General features: G+C 48.2%; 2 protein-coding genes across 2 annotated transcripts in view; one reads left to right on the forward strand and one right to left on the reverse strand.

Moving 5' to 3' along the window:
• Positions 1-9,315, forward strand: part of LOC142851200 (acyl-CoA desaturase 3) — a 31,932-nt gene extending 22,617 nt beyond the window's left edge. The window contains exons 3-6 of the mRNA XM_075975094.1: positions 730-860; positions 2,500-2,705; positions 4,585-4,817; positions 8,960-9,315. Coding sequence (XP_075831209.1) covers positions 730-860; positions 2,500-2,705; positions 4,585-4,817; positions 8,960-9,159 — 770 coding nt within the window. The 3' untranslated portion in view covers positions 9,160-9,315. The remainder of the gene's footprint in view (positions 1-729; positions 861-2,499; positions 2,706-4,584; positions 4,818-8,959) is intronic.
• The window catches only part of Cwf19l1 (CWF19 like cell cycle control factor 1), a 299,806-nt gene that overhangs the window by 108,469 nt on the left and 170,500 nt on the right, over positions 1-20,837 (reverse strand). The gene's annotated exons all lie outside the window — the stretch shown is intronic.

Raw genomic sequence — 20,837 nt, forward strand, 5'->3', positions numbered from 1 at the left:
AAGAGACATCTCTGACCACAAGACGTACCCAAGTACAGAACCCTTGCACTCTGTCTGCTCCTGAGGACACAGCTGCTTCAGCATGGTGTCTTCATGGCACCTCACACTTGGTATTGTAGACTCCAAACCATTAGGATGTGCACTGACGGTAATAATGGTAAGGATCGGTAAAGCTGAGCCTTCATGTCCACGTGGCTTTGCAGGCCTGACCTGCCCTGAGACCTGCTACAGTGCTGAGATGCTGCAGTTCAACAGGTGAACAGGTTCTGTGTCCTATGTGTCTCCCCTTCAACTAATGGTCCTTCCATTGAGCTCTGACTGCCATTTTCCAAAGATGCTTGATTATGGGTATTTAGGTCAAGATGAGTATTGAACCCCTTGAATCCCTTGAAGAAAAAACAATCTTCAGCTCAAAGGGCACAGGACCTGGAAAAATGCTCCTATGATCGGATGGTGAAAGCTAGACAGTGTTTCCAGCATCCTGCCTTTCTGCCCACTTTGTGCCCGGGTCTTCTCGACTCACATCCATTGCTAGGTGGAGAGGATCCCCCCCGAGGCCTAGGTGAAGAGGTTTGAGGTGATGATGATAGGATGCTATGGTGTCTTGGAGACCAACGCATGCGCTCCTTCAAACCCAGAGAAGCACACTCTGGTATCAGGCGAGTGTCCTGATACGCTTCTCCTGGTTGCACACTTCCCAGCAGGCTGACCCCTCTGTTGTCCCCGCAGCATGCATCTACTATGCGGTCAGTATTACGGGCATTGGAGCCGGAGCTCATCGCCTGTGGAGCCACCGAACTTACAAAGCACGCCTGCCCCTGAGGGTCTTCCTCATCATTGCCACCACCATGGCTTTCCAGGTGAGAAGCTGGTGCTGTTCACTCTTGTGCCTCTACTCGATGGCTGATCCAGGGCAGAGTGGAGAACACTGGCACCCACAGAGGACCACTACCTTCAGTGGTCCTCCCAAGTGCAGAGCTCTCCACAACATGGGACACCTCAGAGTCACTGGGAAGGGAAACAGGAAGGAAGTAGAATGGGTTCTCCAGGCATAACTTTTCTTTTAACCCCAAGTTCCTTGGGTTGTCACATTGGATGACTGCTGTGGTCCTTCAGGGTAAAGGACCATAGAACGCCATCATCAAGAAACTAACAATGGTTTCCTCAACAGTCAACAAAAGCTCATGCTTTTCTCTGTCTTCGGACGCTACTTAGAACGGGATTGGGGTGAGATGTGTCTAAGACTCAAGAACAGTCTCGTTTCAGATAACAAGAGCAAACATGTCTATAGTTCCATGCGCTGGACACTGTGCCAGCATTTGGCACAGGTTAAATCCTTTAGTCCACACAACCATGCCAGAAGGTAGGCCTTATTGTTCTACCCACTGAACAGATAAGGAAACTGAGTCACCGCGCCATTAAATAAGCAAACCTGATTGTCCTGTCAAGGGCTAGCATGATGGATGTAGGTCAAGCACTGATGATGGCTCCTGCAAGAAGTTTCTAGTGGGTAGATGGTAGGAAGTTAGGGAGGCAGACTCACCTCGCCATAGGCTGTTGCTAATAGTGTGGGATTTGACTTGGGTGATTGAGGAAAAGGTTTCAGAAAAGAGATTAGTTATTTTGACTCTCTGATATCTGAGGTTCTTATTACATGTGTGTGATCACCTCTGCTCTGAAAATGTATTTGGCTAAGGCTCCCAGTTTCTGTCTTTGGAGGACAAAGAGAAAGAAGAGAAACACTGACACATTCTTGAAGAGATGGATGAAGTCCAGAAACGTCCCAAGGTCGTTTGGAAATGGGCTCAGGCTTGTCAGTTGCATGTTGGCCCTCTTGGGTCGGGTGACATGCCACTCGTGAAGGAGCTGACGTGGAGTTTTTTGTTGTTGTTTTGGGGTTGTTTTTTTTTTGGATTTTCGAGACAGGGTTTCTCTGTAGCTTTTTTTTTTGGTTCCTGTCCTGAAACTAGCTCTTCTAGACCAGGCTGGCCTCGAACTCACAGAGATCCGCCTGCCTCTGCCTCCTCTGCTGGGATTAAAGGCGTGCGCCACCACTGCCCTGCTGACGTGGAGTTTTTGCACCTTCACTACAGAGCAGAACCTTGGAGCCCAAGGCCATCTGCGTCCTAACCTCTCTGCCCCTGGCTCAGACATCGCCAGAGGAACCCTGTCTCATGCTGCTTGTCTGAAGAGTCACCATGCTCTCTGCCAGCGAAACTGTCTGAGCACTAAGACTCACCTCCTGTTTCCCACCGCGCACCCCTGAGAAGCAACAGTGCTATTTGTGTGCGCTGGGCCCCTGAGCTGCTTTTCCACATAAGCTCTGGGAGTAAACGGCTGGAGAGGGTGTTCCTCCCGTCCTCCTTAGGAATCAGAGGCTCGGGACTCTGATAATGAGTTGGACTGAGAGTTCCAGGCTCTGGCAGACACCTAGGCTCTTGCATTCTCCCAGGAGGGCTTCTCTTCTCAATATTGGTGTCCCCTTTACTGTCCTTCCAGAATGACGTGTATGAATGGGCCCGAGATCACCGCGCCCACCACAAGTTCACAGAAACACACGCTGACCCTCACAATTCCCGGCGTGGCTTTTTCTTCTCTCACGTGGGCTGGCTGCTCGTGCGCAAACACCCGGCTGTCAAAGAGAAGGGCGGAAAACTGGACATGTCTGACCTAAAAGCCGAGAAGCTGGTCATGTTCCAGAGGAGGTGAGTGAGAGGGATGGAGCTTGGGAAGTAGGGTTTCAAGACGGACACATTCTCTTAGCACTTAGAATAGCTGAATGAATTTCTGGGTTTATATGCTCACAACTGTCATTTAAGTCAAGTGTGGTGGTGCATGCCTATAATCCCAGTGCCGGAGAGACACAGGCAGACAGATCTCTGTGAATTCCAGGTCAGCCAGAGTCACATAATGAGACTGTCTCAAAAAACAAAGATCCTCTGGGGACTGAAGAGGTGGCTTAGCAGTTAAGAGCACTTCCTGTTCTTCTAGAGGACCCTAGCTCAGATGCCAGCATTTATATCGGGCGGCTTACACCTGCAACCCCAGCTCCAGAGAACCTGACACTCAATTCCGGCCTTCACAGGCACACATGTTCACATGGCATTTACTACCATAGACATACGCACATATACATAAATAAAAATAATCTTTAAAAAAAGAAAAAAGTCCATTGGCCAGAAGGGGTGGCAGGTAGGTCTTTAGTCCTAGTACTTGATAGGCAGAAGCAAGTGAATCTCTGTGAGTCTGAAGCCAGTGTGGTCTACATAGTGAGTTCCAGGACAGCCAGAACGACATAGTGAGACCCTGTTTCAAAAAAAAAGAATAAAAACAAACGAATTATCATTTCAAACAGACTAATGTCATCCCGAGTGTCTTAGACACACATGGGATTAACACAGCTTGTCTTTCCAAAAGCACACGGTGCTGTCGTAGCTGTGCTATAAAGGTTTGGTCAGGTGAGGCCAGGTGAGGTCAAGTGAAGAAGACACTGAGCCCAAGAGGTGAGGAGAGGACACAAGTTAGCCTACAGAAGACACAGATTAGGGAAGAAATGGGAAAGCTGGATGCAGGCCTCGCCCGTGACCCAAAAATTGAAGACATGGCTGCTGGGCACCAATCAATTCTCTCGGGAAATCAGAGGTCGGTCTGTGCAAATAAGATTGGGACAAGGCTTCCAGAGGGACAGAACCCACGGGAGATCGAGGACACTCGTTATGCTTCCTGGAGCTTTTGCAGTGTGCAGGCTTTGAGGGAGGAGGTTAGCAGGAAATGGAAAAATGTCAAAGACCCTGAAAGAGAAAAAGGGGGCTTAGGGGCAGATGAAAACCAGCCCTGGCATCCTTGCAGACTGAGGCTGTGGTTTGGTCCTGATTTGTTGAATGACCTGCCTCATCTCTCTACGAAGAAGAATAGGGACCTTGTTCTATGGGCAACTGGTGGGATTATCTTGGGACAGTCTCAGCTCAACGTAGACTTACCTTGAGAATGATAACGATATTCTGTTCTGAAAGGATTTTCCACCCCCTGATGTGGGAGTGTCATATATCAATCTGTTGATTTCATTGGTTAAGCAATAAAGAAACTGCTTGGCCCTGATAAGTTAAAATATAGGTGGGAGGAGTAAACAGAACAGAATGCTGGGAGGAAGAGGAAGTGAGCTCAGAGACGCCATGCTCCGCTCTCCTGGGCAGATGCGATTCAGCTCCAACCCAGGATGGACATAGGCTAGAATCTTCCCGGTAAGCCACCTCGTGGGCTACAAACATTATTAGAAATGGGCTAGTCCAGGTGTGAGAATTGGCCTAGAAGAGGCTAGATAGAAATGGGCCAAGCAGTGTTTAAATGAATACAGTTTGTGTGTTGTTATTTCGGGCATAAGCTAGCCAGGTGGCCGGGGTGCTGAGGACACAGCCCCGCCGCTCCTATTACTACAAAATGGTGTCCAATGTGGAGCTCGAACCCACGACCCTGAGATTAAGAGTCTCATGCTCTACCGACTGAGCTAGCCCCTCCCACTGAGAAGAGCCCATCTAGATAAGGTATCCTTGCTCTACCAACTCTGCATGTGCTCTCTCCCCGTAGGTACTACAAACCCAGCGTCCTGCTGCTGTGCTTCATCGTGCCCACACTGGTGCCCTGGTATTGCTGGGGTGAAACTTTCCTACACAGTCTGTATGTTGCCACTTTTCTGAGATACGCTGTGACCCTCAACGCCACCTGGCTGGTGAACAGTGCCGCTCATCTCTACGGCTATCGCCCTTATGACAAGAACATTGACCCCCGGGAGAATACCCTGGTTTCCATGGGAACTCTGGGTGAGTAAGCCATCTATAGCATTATGGCATTCAGTGATCTTAGGTTTCGAACCTGGGACTAATGGCTGAGGTCCCTATTTAACATATCAGAGCAGACCTGGCTGCCGGGTTCTCCCTGTATCTCTCAGTCCCTACTTGTTACAGGGCCTCCTGACTGGCACACCCTGTTCCCTATCCTGAACTCTCCAGCTCAGGGGACCAGGCTGTTCTTCCTATGGACTCTCCCAGGTGTCCCTGCCTCTGGCTAGACTCTCCCACATATCCACAGTGAACCTCCTTCTCCATCACACCGAGGAGCAGTCATGTCTTTTTCTTTTCCTTTTTTTTTTCTTCCCATTCTGTCTCCTTATTTGGTGAGCTGTGAGGAAGACACGAAGCATCTGTACTTGTGTTTCGTGTCTCCCACTGTAAAATAGGGGTTGTGAAATTGGGGAGAACATGAGAGTCAGGCAAGACGTTTCATGTAAAAGAGGGAAGGATTAAAAATACTATCTTTGATTGGAAGGTCAAAAAACAAACAAGCCAGGTTATGGTGGTGCACACATTTAATCCCAGCACTTGGGAGGCCGAGGCAGGTGGATCTCAGTGAGTTTGAGGCCAGCTTGGTCTACAAAGCGAGTTCCAGGACAGCTCGGATTATTTACACAGAGAAACCCTGTCTCAAAAAACCCAAATGTAAACAAACAAACAAACAACCTCTAAATGATCCTCGTTAAGTTTCCCTTTCTCCAGTCAACTCTGATTCACTTCTCTAGGCTGGGCTAGAATTTCCTGCTTGGGTCAGGAGACTCATAGCTATAATAGCAGTATCAATGGAGAATACAATAAACCTAGTGTGTCATGCCTAGCCATGCTATATAAAGAAAAAGAAAGCCCTGATTTTTTCAGTGGACTTAAAAGTGTGCCATTCTTGGGGGCTGGAGAGATGGCTCAGCGGCTAAGAGCTGACTGCCCTTCCAGAGGTCCTGAGTTCAATTCCCTGCAGTCACATGGTCTCACAGCCATCTGTAATGAGATCCGGTGCCCTCTTCTGACATGCAGGCATGCATGCAGACAGAACCCTGTATGCATGACAAACAAACAAGCAGAAGGGTGCCCTTCTCAGAGCCTTGGCTCACCTCCCAGGTGTCTTTAATGCACTCCCTCCGCCCCCATCCAGGCTACAGGCACACACACCCCCCACTGCTTGTGTGAGGTCTTCCGTTCACCAATGTTTAAGTCAATCTTATCTACTTAAGCTATAGCCTACAACTCTTAGACCGTCATAGAAGTGGGATCCCAAGGCCTGAGATGAATTCTGCAAATGTAGTATAGTGAAAGTTCCATCTCCAGCCGCTTTAGGACCGGCTGCTAGAAGCAGCAGCCAGCACCCTGCTTTTCTCTCTGGACGTTTCCTCTCCATGCCTTCTCGTCCTCCCCAACCTCATCTTCTGCTCTCCTGCTTCCTGCCATCCTAGTCTCAATTCCTTCTTCCCTTCCTCTCTCTTTGCTTTCTCTCTCTTCCTCCCACTTCCCTGCTTCCTTTATCCCGATCCTCCCGAAGTACTAAGGCCTACATTTACATCCTTGTGCAAATGCTCCCTCTCTGAGCTAAGTCCCCAAGCCCTCTTTCGAGTTTCCACACTGTGAGTCAAGAGTTCACTATGTAGTCTAGTCTGGCCTTGCACTTACTCTGTAGCTCAGGCTGATGCTGAACTTCTACCAATAAGCTATTTGCCCAGTTCTTTTTTTATTATTATTATTTTTACCTCGGAAATATGGTCTTTCTAATTTGTCCCAGCCAGACTTGAACTTCCTGTCTCCTGGTCAGCCTCTAGGTAGCTTGGATCACAGCCAGGGCTAAGTAACAATGTATAAATCCAGACCCCACAGTCAAAGGCTTCATCTGTTTTGTTATATTTCATGATAAATCGTTCTGGTTTTGTCCTCTTTATAAAATTTAGCACCTTATATCTTGATGTTATTCCTACATATTTTTATCTGTATACATAGAAATTGTAGGGCTGGAGAGATGGCTCAGCGGTTAAGAGCATTGCCCACTCTACCAAAGGTCCTGAGTTCAATTCCCAGCAACCACAAGGTGGCTCACAACCATCTGCAGTGGGGTCTGGTGCCCTCTTCTGGCTAGCAGGCATACACACAGAATATTGTATACATAATAAATAAATAAATATTTGCCGGATGTGCGCCACCATCGCCTTTAATCCCAGCACTCGGGAGGGAGAGGCAGGCGGATCTCTGTGAGTTCGAGACCAGCCTGGTCTACAGAGCTAGTTCCAGGACAGGCTCCAAAGCCACAGAGAAACCCTGTCTCGAAAAACCAAAAAAAAAGAAAAAAGAAATTGTAAAAGGAAGTTAGATTTTAATTTTTTTTTTTTTGGTCTTTTGAGATGAAGCTTCTCTGTGTAGCCCTGGCTGTGTTGGAACTAACTCTGTAGACCAGGCTGACCTCAAACTCACAGAATAAGGGGGATTAAAAGCACGCACCACCACCACCCGGTGATTTTTATACTTCTTGAAGTCATAGTTTATATTTCTTGTAATAAATTTGTGTAAATGTTCAGTTAAATCCTCAGTGTCATAAAAATAACACATTTTCATCCAAATCAGGAATTTCAGAAAAATGTTTTAAGTATCACGTTATACAGAAAACCTTTATTAGAGAGGTTGTGTGTGTCCATCGGGTTCTCCAGAGTAACAGAACTTATAGAACACATGTATGTTAGAAGGACAAACAGGCTGTGGTCCAGCTAGTTATCAAAGGCTGCCTGTGGATGGAAGGCCCAGAATCCAGTAGCGGCTCAGCCTAGATGTCTCAGCTGGTTTTCCTTACAGCCAGAAGCCTGAAGAAGTAAGGCCAGTGAAGGGAAAGACTTGCTAGTGAGGGAAGGTGAGAACAAGCGCGCAAAGAGAGATTTCCTTCCTCTACTCCTAGGCTTCCAGCAGAAAGTAGGACCCAGGTAGGGGTGTGTCTTCCCACCAAGGATAGGGACTAGAAGTGGGTCCTCCTAGTTCAAATGATTTGGTTACACAAAAAATCCCACACCGGTGCACCCAATCATTTGGGGGTTTTAGTTAATTCCGGATTCAGTAAACTTCACAACCAAGAATAGCCATCACAAGCCGGGTATGACGTTGCTCGCCTTCAACCCCAGCACTCTAGAGGCAGAGGCAGGAGGATCTCTGAGTTCAAGTCAGCCTGGTCTACAAAGGAGCTCCAGGACAGTCAGAGATACACAGAGAAACCTTGTCTCAATTCCACCTCCCCCCAATCCCTCTTCTCGCCCCAAAAGAATAGTCATTACAGTGAGCGTGGCTGTGTGGCTGATGGGGGAGGGTAGCCCTGCCACAGTGCCTGTGTGCTGATCAGAGGACAACTTTGTACTGTCCTTTCTGTCCTTCCATCTGCATACGGCTTCTTTGCATCAAACTTGGGTTGCCAGGCTGGCTCCAGCAGCTTGTATCTCTTGCAATATGTTTATGTAAATATTTCATTAAATATTCAGTTTTATTTACTATAAAAGTAACTGTCATTCAAATATCAGAAGTTTCAGGAAAAAATTAAATATCATATGATAGAAGAAACCTTTATTAAAGGGATCTATGTACGAGCATCCCCCTGCACCAGGGTCCGAGCTCTAAGAAGTAGCAGCCACAGCAGCCATTGTGGGAACTAGCAATGGCTGAGAGAAGTCCCACCTTGGCTGGGCCCTGGTTTCTCTTCCTTTCCTGTTGTAGCTGCCTACACTTTCTGGAGACACCAGCCCCACGGGGAAAGGGGTGTTGCCTGCTCACCTTCGTAAGAAGCATAGACACTGATCTTCCATAGGATTCTCCCCTCCTGAGAACACATACACAGTCCAGGAGCCAAGAGCATCTCAGAGCATACTGACATTCCTGCACTTTCCAATGTAAAGTATTTCTCCAGAATAGTCAGATTCTAACCCTATTGGCCTCGAGACATGTTTCCTTCCAACATACTTTCAAATATTAAGGACAACCAGGGCTTCTGAACTCATTGCTTCTGAGTAGAAGGCAGTGGGTTAACCATTCACTAAAGAACAGCACTGGGTAAGAGGTGTGTGAAGAGGAGGAGGCGGCAGTCACCGGGCCCCCTAATGCTCCCCGTACTTCTCTTCCAGGCGAGGGCTTCCACAACTACCACCACACCTTCCCCTACGACTACTCTGCCAGTGAGTACCGCTGGTACATCAACTTCTCGACATTGTTCATCGACTGCATGGCTCTCCTGGGCCTGGCTTACGACCGGAAGAAAGTATCTAAGGCCGCTGTCTTGGCCAGGATTAAAAGAACTGGAGATGGGAGCCACAAGAGTGGCTGAGTTTGGGGGTCACCTTTTTTTTTCCATTCCCAAAACCAGCTGACCAGAGGTTTAATAGTGTGGCTCAAATAGTAAAAAATACCATCAATGTTTTAAAGAGTCTTGTTTCAAGACACTGTTATTGTAAAATATTCAAATATTAAAAGGTAAAAACTCTTTCATGGTCTAAGCAGATACCCTTTTATTCTTAGTCTTCTACTCCAGGGGCCTTTTCTTTTTTTTTTTTTTTTTTTTTTTTTTTTTGGTTTTTCGAGACAGGGTTTCATCCAGGGGCCTTTGCATGGCTGAGTCCTCCCCGCCCTCTTCATACTTTATTGCCTTCCGGGAAGCTGTGGTTAGCAGTAGGTAGGAAGAGACCTTTGAAAACTCAGCAAATGTTTTAAATTAAAGGACACCACAGAGAGCGCTCTTGCCTTGATCTCTCTTGAGCATCAACGGAGGTGTCTCGAGCTAAGACTCCAAGCAGATCCTCCTGGACGTTGTCTGCTAACTACCATCGGGAAAAGGCAAAAAAAACTGCCACAGACAGAAAAACAAAACCCAAACCCTTTCCCTGGCACAGGGCTTGCACTGTGATAAACTACCAGGGGAGTCAGCAGGCTGGATGTGATCCTTACATGGGGGCGGGGTCACGTGGAAGGAGTTATAATGTTCTTTCTGTGATTGGACCCAGCGTCTGCCCAAGCAGACAGCAGACCCTCCACGCAGCATCCTTCCTTTCTGTCCTGTGCCCTAGAACTTGGCAAGGAAATTCTTCCCATTTCAAGACGGAGAGGGATGAAGAGGCTGAGACAGGCAGCTGCTCACAGTTAGCTTTCCCAGGGAAAGTTGTTTAGATTGAAGAGGTTCTGACGGATGACTCCACGCCCCTCTGCAACAGTTTCAAAGCCCGGTCCCTTTATTAGTCCAGGTTGCTCCTTGGATTGATAAAATCCAGGCATCCCTCCACAGCGTTTTCTCCTTACCTCGTTCCTTCCTGTTAGATTTTATGTTCGTGATGATCCTAGGTCAGCGAACATTTGTTGCAGATGTTTGGTTTAAAGAGACAGCTAAGGGCTGGAGAAATGGCTCAGCGGTTAAGAGCATTGCCTGCTCTTCCAAGGAAAGGTCCTGAGTTCAATTCCCAGCAACCACATGGTGGCTCACAACTATCTGTAATGAGGTCTGGTGCCCTCTTCTGACCTACAGGCATATACGCAGACAGAATATTGTATACATAATAAATAAATATTTTTTTTAAAAAAAAGAGACAGCTGGGGGGCTGGAGAGATGGCTTAGTGGTTAAAGGTCCTGAGTTCAATTCCCAGCAACTACATTGTGGCTCACAGCCATCTGTAATGAGATCTGGCGCCCTCTTCTGGCATGTGCCATCATACATGGAGGCAGGATGTTGTATACATAATAAATAAATGAAAAAAATCTTTAAAAAAAAAGTTATAGGAGACAGTTGGAAGATGCCATGCAGGCTGCTAGGGAGAACATTCTCCACCAGTCTTCCTGAGCTGTACTCAACAATCGGACTGGCCAGGCAATGTGCCCGCCACTACAACAGCAGCAAGTCTGTTGGGGGTAACCAACTGCTACCTGGGTAGACCTGAGACCCACTCGACAGAAGGGAGTTCAACATGGAGAAGCCTGGGGCTGGGGTCCAGGGAGACGGCTCAGCAGATAAAGGTCCTAGCTGTGCAAGCCTTATGACCTAGGGTCAATCCCAGGAGACCTATAAAAAGCTCAACAAAGCCGGACGGTGGTGGCGCACGCCTTTAATCCCAGCACTCGGGAGGCAGAGGCAGGCGGATCTCTGTGAGTAGAGGCCAGCCTAGTCTACAAGAGCTAGTTCCAGGACAGGAACCAAAAGCTACGGAGAAACCCTGTCTCGAAAAAAAAACTCAACAAAGGGGTACATTTCTGTAATTTTAGTACTCCTATGGAGAGATGGGAGGCACAGAGAGACTTCCCTAGAAGCTTGCTGGCCTGCTAGCTGGGAGTAGCTTGGCAAGAGAGATCCCACCGCCAAAACAAGGTGGAAGAACTGACCCCAAAAGTTGTCCTGTCACCTGCATGTGTACCCCCCCACACACAAACAATGACAGTAACTTTTTAATTAAATTTTTAAAGCCTGTAGCTGTGGAGTTCCTAAGCCTTAATAAGGCATTTACTATTGTTTTCCTAGCTGGACATAATGTGTCCATCAAATTACCTTCTGAACAACTCTGTTTTTGCCTGTTTGGGCAAAACCTCTCAGCTTTGGTCAGAGAAGGCTCTTTTCACAGTGGTCAGCAGTAGCTTCCGAGACTCGGTTTGTCTTAGCAGTGAGACTACGTGACTGAGTGCTCAGTCCTGAAAGTTAACGTCTCCAGCGCTCAGGGAACATCATGGTAGAAGCGGCAGAAACTGCGTTTGCGCCTGAGAGCAGGGCTATGGTGGCACAGAACACTGTCTTCCAGGCATGGCATGGCCTGCGCACTCTCGAACTTAGGGCAGATGTGATTACCTGCAACACATCTATTCAAGACTGGGCCTGTCACCATCATGTCATGCCTAGGAGTGGGGCTCATGAAATAGAGACGGACAGCTTTTCCATCTTCCCTCCCTCCCTTTCTCTCTCTTCATGGTGGAGACACTGGTAAGGCATCTGCACTTCTGTAAACGAAGCTGCTCCCATGGTCATGTAAGTCATTCTCATGAAATCTATTGACTATATAAAAATAAAAGTAAAAATAAAAGACATGAAAATAGAAGGGGGGCTGGAGAGATGGCTTAAACGAGAGTGGTTAAGGACCCTACTGCACTTCAGAGGACCTAGTTTCCCTTCTCAGCATCCATAGGGCCCCTCATACTGTCTGCAACTTCAGCTCCAGGGGATCTGGTGCCCTCTTCCGGCCCCTGTGGGTACTGCACGAATGTACACAGGCGTACAAGCAAGCAAAACACTATACATATTTGTTTAAAGACTTGAAGGTAGAAGGAGACTAGCTGGGGAAATAAAGTAACTGAGTAAGAAGAGTAGCAGAATGAGAGAGGGTAACAGAGGCCCAGGAAGACCCAGAAAGTTCGGTCTTGGCAATGACTGTATAGACTTTCTAAGGGTGTTCCTCAAAGGACATAATTTACAACAAGGTTTGAAGACCAAGTGAGGCTTACATTTTTTTAACATGGTTTAAAAATTAAAATTCCATGGGCTGGTTTATTTTCCTTATCTTGGAGAATCTTCTTTTGTAAGTGAAACTGTAGGGTGGTTTCATGAGGCACATTGTTTTGATTCAGGGATAAGATGGGAGGGCCAAGCCACAAGGTTACAAGCATTCTGACCTTGAAGAAGTATATTTGCTGTTTTCAACTTGGGTGTTTGAGGTCTCTTCTGGAAAACATTGCATCACCACAGACAATTCTGGCTTCATTAGTTGTGTTGGAGATACTTGACTCACAGTCAATGAGAAAGGCAAACCAGATTCCAGAACCAAGAGCTTCTTTCCCTTTTCTGTCCCCATGATGAGATGGGCTCATGCCTTCCCTTCTGAGATGGACCTCAGCCTCTGAAACCGAGAGCCCCAATCAATCCTTCCTCCATCAAGTTGTTTCTTAAAAAGCTGACTTCTTTATTTGGGCATATCAGTGCAGAAGTCGCTATTACAGAACCATTTGTGTCTGTTTGCTTGCTTGCTTGCTTGCTTGTTTGAGACACGGGCTCACTAGGTATCCCAGGCTGGTCTTGAACTCACAGAGGACTCACTGAGAAGAGCCTCTGCCACCCAGTGCTTGGAATCATTAGGGCATCTTAACACTACACCCCAGCTGAGTTTTGACAGGTCTATCATGTGCTTGACTTTTTCCGACCACAGTTCACCCTGTTCCATCCTCAGCTCCTCCAGGGAGCTTTCCCCTGCTGGAAAGTTGCCCTGTGACTAGGCAGTCATGTTCAGTGAGATGAAGACTCTCAGGGGTGTCTGGGTCTATCTCCGCTACAGAACATGCTAGGTGTCACCCGAGTATAAAGTTAAGTCCAGTTGTGTGACCCATAGTAGCCTTCTATGATGCAGGCAAAAACTTCTTTTTCTCAATGGATTTGGCACAAGGGATTCCGATAATAATCACAAAGCACAAGAAATAGAGAGTGTGCCTTGGAGTGGCTGGGGGCAAAAAGAACTTCCTCCTGTGGACACTCAGCTCTGTCCCGCCCCACGACCCTCCGCAGACTTCTCTATCCAAGCTGTAAAGGAGCAGGTGGGCTGTGTTGACTTCAGGTAGGTCTGGACCCACATGAGGACCTGCTCAGAAATCCCTACAGAGTATCCATTCTAGGCCATTTCTCAAAGGAAGCAGTAATAGTTTGGGTGAGGGAAAGCGAAGTGAGTTGTTCCCTAATTCCAGCAGAGGGCGCAAGAATGCTCACATCGCCTCTTCTTATTTCTTGGAGAATTCTAGATGACCTAAAAAACATTCCTGACACACACTTTTTTCTTGGTATAGCCGTTTAAAATGATGTGGATTTCCACAACATTACCCACCTTAATGAGGACAGTTACACAGGCTGAATCACAGCCCCACACTGCGGCAGTCCTGGTGTGCGAGGGTTTTCAGTCAATCCACTGGTCTGGATACAGTCAGTGCTTTGTTGATACTCAGAAACATGCCCTGCTACGATCCTAGCATTTTTATCTCGGCAGCATTTTTATCTCAGCAAGTTTCTTTTCTCCATCCTCCTTAAGACACTGGTACAAGCTGCACTAACTATAAATCATTTAATTTTCTTCTCAAGTAAAAGTGAGGAGGCGGGAGAGATGGCTCAGTGGTTAAGAGCACTGGCTGCTCTTCCAGAGGTCCTGAGTTCAATTCCCAGCACCCACACGGTGGCTCGCTGCCATCTATGGTGGGGTCTGATGCCCTATCTTGCATAGGGTTGTACATGCAGATACAGCACTCATATAGATTAAATAAATAAATCTTCTAAAAATAAAGTAAAAATGAGAAAATTAAAGTGAACGATTCTGAGGTATTTTGTACATTCACATGGTTATGAAGCCAACACACCTAGTTCCAAAATATTTTCCTCACTCCAGAGAGTCACTGCACCCTAACTCTGACCCTTCTCCTCCTCTTTCACCTTCCATGCCCATCCCCCACTCCTGGCAACAATTTCTCTTTTGCTCTTGGTTTACTGTAGTATTTCACAGAAATAGAGTCATAGGCCTGGCCTTCTTCCAGCATGTTCTGTCCATCTGCTGACAGCGGAGCACAAATGAGCACTTGACTCCTTTCACTTTTCCTATTAGCACCTCATTGTGCCTAGACATCCTCAGTGTGGCCAACGCCGTCTGTCTCTCCCTCCCCCATCTCCCTTGAAGAGTTCTGTGATTCCAGATACGGGCGCATCTGGCTTCACCTGGGTTTTGGGATTTGAAGTCAGGACCTTGAGTCTGTCTGGCAAGGTCTTTATGCACTGAGCCCCCTTCTCAGCACCTCTTTTATCCTGGGGAGCAGTCTCTTTTCCCCAGTTAAATTTCACAGCTAAATGTGCGTTCAGTCTAGCTTCTGTCTCTTCGGTTTTCTACAGACTGTCAGGTGCACAGCCACAGAGGGAAGGAAGCGGATCCCCACACTTTTGGTCAAACCGTACACAGGTCCGTTTTCCTTTCCCAACGTCTATTTCCTAATTCCTTTCCCAACGTCTATTTCCTAATTCCTTAGAAATACAGGTTCTTTTCCGTGCCGTTAATAAAATACCAGGCAAAAGCAACTTAAGGGAGGAAGTTTTCCTTTTGGCTTACATAGGAAGGTGCATCAGGGAGGTGTTCCAGCTTCGCCAGCAGGAGCATGAGGTGACCTTGTGTCTGTCAGGAAAGGCTCGTGCCCAGCTCCCTGCGACCTCCTTTTGCCTTTTTTAATTCAGAACAGACCCCAGCGTGTGTCAAGGTGCTACCCACATTCAGGGCGACTCTCCCCTTCCTCAGTCGGTCCAATCGGACATACTCAAGAAGTCTGTCTCTTTGGTGATTCTCAATCCAGTCAGCCTGACAGTTAAAATTAATCACAATGAAAACACTGAGGTGGCAAGTCTGTGGCTCTGTGTGCCCGGTGACACAGCTATGAACACTCCACAATTACTGGAGCATTTGCTTCTAACTGGCTTAGGTGTGTAACAGGAATGGAGCTTTGGGCTCTTGCGGTAATTCTCCAATCCTCCTTGGGTCACCAACCTGTTTTCCACAGCGGCCGAACCACTCTCCATCCTCACCAGCAGTGTTTAGCGGCACTGACTTTGACTCTGCATTATCAAAGCTGTCCCGGACCCCTTCCCCATGAAATACGGGCTAGGGGAAGTGATCCTAGCCTTTTCCACTCTAAGCCTGTTGGAGGTGGCAGCCTGTCCTCCAAAGTCACTATGGCACACTCGCCACATCCCCTCGGGGATCTCCACAGCCATCTTTCCTAGAACCCTCCACTCGGCCTCACACAGAACCCCACACTTAACCCCTACAAAGCTGGGGCCTGGGGCAGGAGGAAGCGGCTGTACTCAACGCTTCAGTCTTCCGGTCGCGGGTGCGTGCTCAGGCGCACAAAGCCCCGCCCCCGATCCCACGCCCTGTCGCTGCCCAGGCAGGTCTGCCCGAACCGAGCCCCACGCCGCGGGAGACAAAGGGAGAGGCGAGCCGCCCCTCCCGGGTTACTCCCGGTCAGCACCGCCCCCGGGGTTACTCGCGTTCACTCGGCCCACAGCGCCTGACCCCGCGCAGCCAATCGGCAGCCGCGCTGAGGCTCGGCCCGCGCCCGCTCCAATCAGAAGGCGCCGCCGCTGCAGTTTGCTCTGGGAAGTGGTCGGCCTAGGTGGAGGCTAGGGAGAGCTGCAGGGGCTGCTCCCTGTCGGTAAGAGGGAAACGCACCGCCAGCCGACAAGAGGCATTGAGTAATAGGGTTAGGCTTCGGGAACTTGGGCATCAGCCTCACATTTCTGCCCTGAACGCCTCCTTCTACCATAAACTGGCTGCTGTGACTGTAACCAAGCTGTTTGATTATTCCACTTGACACTTTAAAACGGAAGTATGGAGTAGCCGCCACCTCAGAGGGTGAGGCTTCAGCAAATTGAATCTCAGAGGGATCATTCGATATCTACTCTCTGTTCTTATTCCATCGCCTGCCTACGCCTTCAGGCTGCTGCTGGGTATAAATGCCTGTCTGTACTTCCTGCCTCTTTTACACAAAACAACTCAAAATTCTACAGAGGACATCAAGAATCTCTCAAAAGTTCCAGTATGAGCCGGGGCTGAGGGGTGGCGCACACCTGTAATCCCAGCACTCAGGAGACAGAAGTAGGCAGATCTCTGAGATCCTGAGATCTCTGAGACCAGCCTGCCCTGCAGGGCGAGTTCTAGGACAGCCAGAGCTGCACAGAGAAACCCCCGTCTCGAAAAAGAAACAAAGGCCCAGTATGTTCTAAGGGCATAGGCATAGGTGGTGGGCTCAGGGGGAACCAATGCCCATTGATTCCTGGCAGAGTCCTTACCCTGCGGAGCCTGCCCATTAACTAAGTATGGAATGAGCATGCACATAGGTCTGAGAGAACGCGTGCATGCGTGCGTGCGTGCGTGCGTGCGTGCGTGCGTGTGTGTGTGTGTGTGTGTGTGTGTGTGTGTGTGTGTGTGGTGCTGGAGGGTTAGGATAGCATTCAGAGTTGGTGGGAAGGCCAGTGCCATTATTTTTCCTTGAGCTATGGGCTTTCCTCTACAGATGAGGGCCACTGAGCCGTTGGTTATTGCCATTCCCTCCCTCTCACGTTCCTAGGAGACTGGGTAGGCAGGGTGGAGTTGTGAGCCGGCATTGCCACCATGACTTTCCTATTCTCTCCTGTGGAATGTCCCCATTGTCCAGCTAGTCATCATGTGCCAGACTGTCCTGGGATTTGTGTTGCTGAACTAGATACTGCTTTCCAGAATGAAATCTCAAGTGCTCCCATGCCCACAGGAGAATGGCAGAAGGCAAGGAGGAGGAAAAAAGAGGGAAGGAGAGAAGAGAGGGGGTGGCATGGAGGACCGAAGATGGAGCTGAGCCAGGGAAATGGTTACTGAGGTAACATCAGATAGTCTTTGGCCAATGAGGAGGCCGGAATTGACAAATGTATTATTAACTTTTTAAAGATTATTTTATTTTATGTGTATGGGCATTTTTGCCTACCTGTACGTCTGTGCACCCCTTGAGTATCTACTGCCCTCAGAGGCCAGAAGAGGGTATAGAATCCTCTGGAACTGGAGTTACAAATGGTTGTGAGCCACCATGTGGACCTTGGGAACTGAACCCGGGACCTCTGGAAGAACAGCCAGTGCTCTCAATCACTGAGCATTCTCTTCAGCCCCACTCAGCATTTTCCCATGGGGAAAGACAGGGACAGGATTTGGGGTCACGTCATGTTAAGACCGCATGTGATGTAGGCAACATGATATTGCTCCCGTTTGGCCAGGGCCTCTTTTTTTATCCCCTCCACTCTTGCACCCTCATCGCTACCTGGGGCCACGTAGACCAGCTGCCTCTGCACACCTTGACCCTTTTGGCAGGGAATAAAGGTATATGAGGAAATAAAAGACCCAGCCAGCCAGTGCCTTTAAATCCACAGCTCTGGGCAACAGCCTACACAGTGAGGCTGAGACCGGACAGCCACTGTATATATAGAGCACAGTGCAGGTTCCGAGTTCAGCACCTGACTTGTTACACAGCCCTGCACTCTGAAGCAAAAATCCAGCTTCAGTCCTGGAAGCGCTGGATTCTACTCTGTGGTCTCAGCTCTGGTAAGTCCCGGCCATCTGAGAGTCAGTATACTTGCAAAAAGAGAAGGGGCTTTTCCAAGCAGTGACTTCCTGTCCATGTACACAGGCTTTAAAAGCATGGGACCACCAGTACGAGTGGCCGAGTGAGTGCGTGCTCCCAGCTGCTTAGCTGAGTTCCCTATGAGCCAAACCACCTCAATCAGATAGACCAACGGTCCTGGGAATATTTGGGTTTGATAAGACAGATCAATATTTGACTCTAATATTAATTGCACCACAATATCTTGTGAAATGAAAGAGGTAGGTGTGGCAAGGAGACAGAACCCAAGGTAAGAGTTTCCTTATGGTGAGGAGTTTCATGCTGAAAATTTGAGACCATCTGTCCACAACACAAACTTGCCACCTTTTTGCTTTGCTGTATAATGAATCTCTGCTTATGTAAGATGTTTTGGTGGATACTGTGTGTGGCCCACATATCAGGCAGGAGAGCATCATTCGGCTCTCACTTGGGGGCTTCAGGACCCCAGCCGTTCTTATTCTTAGTGATTGGGTGAGACGACATTGAAATGGACACATCTGGAAATACTTGGGACCCACAGGAAGAAAACAAAGATGAGGGACTCGGGGCTGGAGAGAGATGGCTCAGCGGTTTACGAGCATTGGCTGTTCTTCCAGAGGACCTGGGTTCAATTCCCAGCACCCTCATGGCAGCTCACAACTGTCTGTAATTCTAGTTCTAGGGGACCCAACACCCCAATATACATAGAGTATATACAGGCAAAACACCAGTGTACAATGAATAAATAAATCTTAAAAAAAAAAAAGATGAGGGACTCAATCTCCTAACAAGAAGGCTTTGAAGTATATAGCAAATCTTTCTCTGCCCTGCCATCTCCTAGGTAACAACACAGAGACTTGTTATTAATTATGAAAGCTCCCACTAGCTCTTATAACGTAAATTACCTCATTTATTTTAATCTACATTCTGTCACGTGGCTCGTTACCCCATCTCTCCATATTCCCCACACTGCTTTCTCTGCGTCTAGCTGGTGACGCTGCGCTCTTCCTGTCTGAGTCCTCTCTGTCCCCAGAAGTCTCCCCCCCAACCTCTTCCTGCCTAGCTGTTGGCCATTCGGCTCTTTATTCCACCAATCACGGTGACACATCTTCACACCGTATAAAGGAATATTCCGCAGCAGAAGCATAATTTTACTCTCTACCAAAAATGAGTTAATATCACACAACTTTGAGACTTTGTGTTGAAGAACAATAATTCACTTTATAAAATTTTTCTCACTTGCATTCACATAATTAACTCATTGTTAACAATTTTTCCAACTGTCCATGGAAAGGAAGGCTGCGCATCTCCCAATTTGGGTTTTGTTGTTGTTGTTTTTTTTTTTGAGGAGGGGATAACATTGCAACATCCCACTCTATAGTTCAGATTAGCCAGGAGCCACATATAGGCCATCCTATTGGCTGTGAGCTCATGGTCACTCTGTCTATGGCTCCAGAGTATAGAGATTACAGGTATAGCCAGCCACTCCAGGCTTGAGTTATTTCATGACATTCCTGGAAATTGTCATAAATATTGGTGCAGACCCCAGTGGCACTCACCTGAAATCCCAATGCTCAGGAGGCTAGGATGGTGAGATTCCGAGATGCAGGTCAGATAATACAAGGCCTCATCTAAAAAAGAAAACAGTAATAATTCCTCGAGTCATAAAAAGCATGAAGTAAATACCACTACTTCCTCTGCTTTCTACTTCTGTTACTAAGTTGTATCGAGCAAACTATTTTCATTGTACAGTCTGTTCCTAGTTGGATTCATAGTTTCATGGGAATCCCTTCCAGCTAACCCCACCTAACCTGGCACGGAGGCCCAGACTGTGCTTGTACTCCATTCTTCCCTGACCTACATTGGAGCACACAGATTTCCCTTGCTGCCTAGTAGGGCTGAAGAATGAAGGGGAGAAATTAGAAAAGATTCTCCAACAACGGGGAGAAGACATCCGCCCTGAGATGAAGGAAAATATACATGACCCCAGCTACCAGGATGAGGAGGGGCCCCCGCCCAAGCTGCAGTACATCTGGAGAAACATCATCCTCATGTCCCTGCTGCACTTGGTGGCCCTGTATGGGATCACACTGCTTCCCTCCTGCAAGGTCTACACCTGCCTCTTCGGTGAGCAGCTCCCCTTGTCTCGGGCCAGTGTCTTGGTGTCTCCCTTCTCCTTAATGAGGTCCACTCTAAGCCAAGTCAGCAGCCATGTCCTGTATGGGAGCCTCCATCCTTTTTTCTTTGGCTCCTGAGGGATCGAATGGATCGGGATGCAAGACTGTCAGCTCTGGGAGTCCCTTAACGTGGATGCTGAGCCCATGCGCATGGTGGCTTGGAGGAGTAGACAGGCGACAAAGCAGCAACTGTCCCTGAGCAAGCTTTTCTGTGTGGGTTTCTTGCTTGTCTGCTTGTCCTCCCCAGGGAACTTGCAGACAACTCTTTGGACCTCGCCCCCATCCAGACAAGGCTGGTTTGCCTGGGAGGAAGAGGAAATGGGTTCCTGTACGACTCAAGTGCACAGGTGTCTGGCTCCCCTACTCCTCGTAGGTCTCCAGGATGCAGTGTGTGCTGGTCAAGATGCTCTTAGGATGAAGGAAGGTTGCAGAAGTGTCTCCTGTTCCGTTCCCCATCCAGCCTGGTGCTGCTCATCTCACTGATGGATGCTACGGATGCTACACCATCTAGCACGTCTTCCCTGTCTCCGACACACAGTTCTTTGGCAGACATTAGACCCCTTGAGGAGCCCAACCTACTGCACCGACTGCTGTACTGAGAGAGACAGTGTGTCCCTGACCTGTCATGGCTGGGCTGATGGTGGTGCTGTCCCTGGCATCTACAGGTGTGCTCTGCAGGTGTCGTCA

Source organism: Microtus pennsylvanicus, chromosome 5, assembly GCF_037038515.1.
Source record: "Microtus pennsylvanicus isolate mMicPen1 chromosome 5, mMicPen1.hap1, whole genome shotgun sequence".
NCBI lineage: Eukaryota > Metazoa > Chordata > Mammalia > Rodentia > Cricetidae > Microtus > Microtus pennsylvanicus.